The sequence below is a fragment of the Mustelus asterias genome, chromosome 3, assembly GCF_964213995.1.
Source record: "Mustelus asterias chromosome 3, sMusAst1.hap1.1, whole genome shotgun sequence".
NCBI lineage: Eukaryota > Metazoa > Chordata > Chondrichthyes > Carcharhiniformes > Triakidae > Mustelus > Mustelus asterias.
In genome coordinates this window covers 55,033,174-55,039,212 of record NC_135803.1, presented here as the reverse complement: position 1 = coordinate 55,039,212, position 6,039 = coordinate 55,033,174, and the positions used below count along the sequence as shown (strand labels likewise).

At 39.8% G+C, this 6,039-nt stretch overlaps 1 protein-coding gene across 3 annotated transcripts in view; it reads right to left on the bottom strand.

Annotated features, from left to right (window-relative positions):
• Window positions 1-6,039, bottom strand: part of gfm1 (G elongation factor, mitochondrial 1) — a 79,220-nt gene that overhangs the window by 22,750 nt on the left and 50,431 nt on the right. For all 3 annotated transcript variants that reach the window (XR_013497426.1, XM_078208975.1, XM_078208983.1), the window contains one exon: window positions 745-827. Coding sequence is in view for 2 of the 3 variants with exons in the window: in XM_078208975.1 (XP_078065101.1) it covers window positions 745-827 (83 nt within the window). In the remaining variant the exon portion in view is untranslated. The remainder of the gene's footprint in view (window positions 1-744; window positions 828-6,039) is intronic.

Sequence of the window (6,039 nt, the reverse complement as noted above, 5' to 3'; positions counted from 1 at the left end):
TCTTTTATAATTGAAGGGATGGGATATAAAGAGAAGTTGTGTTACAGCTATTTAAAACCCAGTTTAAATTTCATTTGGGGTACTTTGTACAAATCCTGGACAATCCACCTTAGAAAGGAAAAGCTGGTCGTGGAACTAGTGCAGCACAGATTCACTCGAATGTTAGATTAGGAGAGCAGATTACATAATCCAGGTCTATAATCCTTGGATGAAAAGTTTTTGGAGTTTGAAAAGATTTGACAGTGTTAATGGAAACGTTTTCCACTGGTGGGGGAGTCAAGCAAAGGGGGTATAACATTAAAATCAGAACCAGGATTTTCAGGAGGGAAGTTAGGAAATGTTTATTTGTATAAAGGGTGATACGGGTGTGGAAAACTCTCCTACAAATGTCAGTACATGTCAGATCAATCAATAATTTGAAATCGGTTTTAACAGATTTTTGCTAGCTAAAGGTAGCATATAAGCCAAGGCAGATGGATGGAGTTACAATACAGATCGACCATGATCTTGTTTAAAAGCTTGAGGGCTGAATAGTCTACTCCTGTTCTGTCGCACAGATATTTAGCGCCCCAGGAAGGTCAAGAAAGATTTTGATTTTAAAAAGTAAAATTTATCGCAAATTAAAAGGATTCCAGGATTCCAATCTCTTGAACTTCAGCTATGCCAAAAATAAAATACAATTTAAATTCCAAAGTAGTTGATGACGAATAAGTCCAGTAAATTGACATTTATGAAACTACTTACGGAACATAGGAAGAGATGGTTTCTCTGAAGGCAACTTTCGGTTTTCCCATCACACAGGGACAATTGTATTCTCTTTCTAGTCTCTAAATATTGAACAGAAGATAAAATAATTAACCGCCATTTATGGCTTCATTTAAAGCAACACAATAGGATTACCATGAGTACTTGATAGCCTCTTTTATACTAATGTTGTTTAAACTGAGAGTTTGGGATACCGATGCTCACAAGTTGGTTCCTAGTATTTACGTGACATTTAGTCAGAAAATTTATCCTCAGAGTAGATTCAACAGCCTAATTTTGAAGGCTCTCGAGGTTCCATTCTTTCAGAATCTTAACAAAATCATGCCAGTATAAAAACAGCTTATAAAATATTTTACGTGGTGTGTACAGCCAAGCTTAATCAGTCTCACTAACTTTCTCAACCAATATGAGCTGAGTTCATAAAACCTAGGAGCAGAATTAGGCCATTCGGCCCATCGAGTCCACTCCGCTATTCAATCATGGCTGATATATATGTTTTTAAGGCAAGGATAGATAAATTTTTGAACAGTAAAGGAATTAAGGGCTATGGTGAGTGGGTGAGTAAGTGGAGCTGAGTCCACGAAAAGATCAGCCATGATCTTATTGAATGGCGGAGCAGGCTCAAGGGACTAGATAGCCTACTCCTGCTCATAGTTCTTATGTTCTTATATGCTCCTCATCCCCATTTTCCTGTCTTCTCTCCGTAACTCTTCAACTCATTACCAATTAATAATCTGTCTAACTCCTCCTTAAATTTACTCACAATCCCAGCATCCATCGCACTTTGGGGTAGCGAATTCCACAGATGCACAACCCTTTGGGAGTAGTAGTTTCTCCTCAACTCTGTTTTAAATTTGCTACCCCTTATCCTAAGACTATGACCTCTCATCCTAGAATGCCCCATAAGAGGAAGCATCCGCTCCACATCAACTTTATCCAGACCTTTTATCATCTTGTATACTCAATTTGATCTTCCCTCATTCTTCTAAATTCCAGAGAGTTTAGGCCTGAACTGATCAATCTCTCTTCATACGACAAACCCCTCATCTCTTAAATCAATCTAGTGAACCTCCTATGAACTGCCTCCAATGCCACTACATCTTCCCTCAAATAAGGGGACCAAAACTGTGCACAATACTCCAGGTGTGGCCTCACCAATGCCTTGTATAGTTGCAACAATACTTCCTTACCTTTATATTTTATTCCTTTGGCTATCAATGCCAACATTTTGTCTGCTTTCTTTATTATCTGCTGACCTGCATGCTAGTTTTCTGTGACTCACGAAGGAGGACACCCAGATCCCTCTGCACCGGAGCACTTCAAAGACTCTCCCCATTTAGATAATAAGTCGCCTGCCCATTTTTCCCTGTTGTGCCCGCAACAAGTCAACAGTAAACTTGTCTGGAAGTGTCCAGTCAAATGGCAGAACGGACTCGATGGACTGAATGACATAGTTCTGCTCCTATATCTTATGAGTCAAATCAAATAGATGCTTTCCATTGATGTTCAGAATTAAAACTTCATGCTTTATGCTTGAGACACATGCTGGTTAACAGTATGCTAGGGACAGCAAACTGACCCATTCAGCACATTGCCACAACTTGTCAAGATTCCTCTTAACAGGAGTCGGTCAATTAATAGCAACACAACAATCTGTAACAGAGAGATAATAATGTAATACATTTACCAAATATATTTTCCATTGCTGGCACCTTCAAAGATGAAGTAATAGAACCGCCATAAACAACACAACACAAACGAATTTACAATCAAGTGAAGCAGTGCAGAAGCAGAGATACAAATCACTTGCAAATTAGAAATGGTGTAAGCTGTTGTGCACCAGTATTCTGTTGCCATCTTGGGCATTGCACAGCCAACTATATCGCCATGGCAACAGCTTAAGCTTTAACAAGCTCCTTTGCTCAGTTTAGATCTGCTCTAATATAAAAGAGCTTGCTCATGCTTTCTGAAAGAAGAAAGGCTCTTCAAAAAGCAGTTTGGATATGATTTTTATTATCCACTCAGCTGTTAAAGCTCAACTGAGAGTACATTTAATTTTAAAAAGAATCAGCTTTAGTGCTCTTAGATTCTAATACTGATTCTTGCAGGGTTTTGGTCTACAGAATAAACTTGCCCGCAGAACAAAGAAGTCCCCGACGGACTATAATGGTGACTTAGAATTTCTCCAATGTTGAGTGCATTAAGTACTTCTGAAATTGGGGCTGAGACACATCATTGACAAAAAGTTGAGGGAGATTGATTTTTCATTTGGCCATTCTATTTCAATCTTGTCTTGATAACACAAAATTGATTTCACAAGCCCCTGCTGGTAGTCCTGAACCTTGGAGATCAGGAGTGTTGTTCGTGGTATTAGTTGCACAAGTTATGGCACCCAACTTGCAGTGAGCCTTATTTTGAAGGAGAGTTGGGATTTTGAGGCGATTTCAATGGCCAGCACAAACCTCAAGAAAGATATAAATGGTTCAGTTCCTGGATTTTGCAGCTTTCCTACCAATACCAGTAGCAGTGTGTCAACTGACTGCACAAGTAAGTTTTTACAAACTAACCACAAGGTTTTACAGTTTGGAAGTTTTTCTTCAATTTATCATACTACTACATATGCATTGTTATTAGTCCTTTAATATTTGCTTGAATGACCCGATGGGACTAGGCTGCGGACAGGGGGAGCTGGGCATCTAAAGCAAAACCTAGAAGGAAGGGTAGAGGAAAACAGTACTTAACGGTGAAGGGTTGTTATAATTGTTCATTTGTATCATTACTACTTGTTATTATTTAATAGGCTTTCAATAACAAACGGCCAAATCTTCTGGACTCCGGAGATATTGAAGAAACATGTCAGGACCTTATGGAAGTCCTGATGTGTGGACCTCTTTAGGAATTGCTTGGGATGTTTCAACTTCTGATGCGCAATCCCCTGCTCTCTAGGAACCTCCATGAATGCCACTGTCTTGGAGTTAAGAGTCAGAGACTTCAAACTGTTATGTAGTGCTTAACCTCAATACCCAAGAAATTTCAATGCCTGGGTAACAAAATCAACTCCCCAATCAACCCCCTGACCACCCCAACCAGCTCTCCTAACCACCTTCCAACACTTGACTACCTAAGATCCCAACCACTCACCAACTTGATTATCCTGACTATCTGACTACCCCACCTCCGACCTGGCCGACCACCCTTCAAGGTAACCCACCTACACTGCTCCAGACCCAACCCAACCCAAGTAACCCCTCAAACCACTCACCAATCTGCTACCCAAGGACAGACCTCAACCACTGCCCACTTGCCTACCACACTCATTCATTCACTCACCCATTCATTAACATTCAGACTGGACTTTTAAACTTATTATATGGAACTAGTGCTGTACAAGGGGACATGTCTTCTGTGCTGATCCCCTTTGCAGGTCTCTGCATGGATTCCTGTGCTGAGGGAGGTCTTCTGCATTCCGGAAGTTGGGACTCATTTAACATGTCAATGTTTAAGTGAACTTATTTTCGCAACTTCACCTTCCTTTAACAAATACAATGGGCAAACTATAGAAAATGCAAGATAACCCTTGAACTTCGGCATTCATCATTTATCCTTTTACAAATACAGGACAAATGCTTGTCCTTGATTCAAGGAATTCAGTTAATGAGAAAATATTGAAAAGATTCTGGATAACCGGATTAAACAATAACGTTTTTGGCAGGGAATCTCACATCGGAAAGGCATGACAAGCCAAATGGCCTTCTCCATTTAACAACTGCTATGATTCCAGATAAATAACACTTCAGAAATCTAAATTGCAGGATAAGCAGAAGACAGCAGCAGACCCTAACTTCAGTAAAGTTTATTTATTAGTCACAAGCAGGTTTACATTAACGCTGCAATGAAGTTACTGTGAAAATTCCCGAGTCGCTACACTCCTGCACCTGTTCGGGTACGCTGAAGGAGAATTTAGCATGGCCAATCCACCTAACCTGCACATCTTTGGACTGTGGGAGGAAACCGGATCAAACACGGGAAGAATGTGCAAACTCTACACAGACAGCGACCCAAGCTGGGAATCGAACCTGGGTCCCTGGCACTGTGAGGCAGCAGTGCTAACCATTGTGCCACCATGCTGCCCTCAGCTCAGCTCATCATATTGTCCTTTTTGAATCTTGATATCAAGTAACAAAGTATCTATGCCATCAAAGTCCCTCCTCTATATCTTCACTTTTACATACAAACACAAACTATGCACTGCAAGTACCTTGCACTTTGTCAACAAAAACTACAACAGGCCCCCCCCTCCGCTCAAGATATTTTCTCCTCAAAAAAGTTGGCAATTATACTGCACTATTACAGCAAAATGTACTGAATGAATTTGATCTCATCATCTGAACTTTAAAAGTTTTTAAAAACTAATTTATTCCCTTGTTCATTTCAAGTCTGTTGAGGTATGGTTCTTCTTACGATCTCTGTTGAGACCAATAATTTTTTTAAAATTCAAAATCTTAGTTACTGAAACAAAAATGTGATAGAATCTGTGGTTTCAAAGCTTGTAAGTTTTGAGACAAACCCTAATTGGAAAGGGAAATTAAGGAAGGAACTATCCCTTCCAGTTACCAAGGGAACTCAGACTGAAACTCATACTGAAAGCCAAAGCTTCTGGGAAAACAGAAACTGGTTGAAACCATATAAAAGGGCAGAGTCATTTAGAGTACTCAAATTCAATGGGACACTTACATTAACAGCCTATGTACACCTTAGTTAGCTGTTTGTTCATTTGATGTAAAGCATTTATGTTGAAGTGAAAACATCAGATTTTCAAATTTATAAGCTGTTTTTCCTCCAATATCATTGAATGAATGGTTTCTTGCCACTTCTGTGCCCCACCCCAAAGACTCTTGTTTTGATCCACATAATGCTGTTTCCACCCTACCCGTTGCAGAGACAGCATTAATCTGACACTGGTGAGACGTAATGTGACGATGACTATTCCTCCTCAAACATTCAATGCAGTTGAGTACTCCAAATTTTCCCACCATCTCATTTGCATTTTACGTTTGGGAGACTTGCCTAAAATAGATTAATTACTATTTTTTCTGACTCAGCCATCATATTTTCAGTAATGGTTCTCCACCCATTCTCTTGTCAAATTATAATACGTCAAGATTTCCTGGGTTTTTTGGTTTAAATGCGGTGCCTTGGAAACATCACGGGCAGAATAGGGGTCAGAGTCAATACTTTGGAACACACTCAACCCTAATTCATTACCACTTCCAG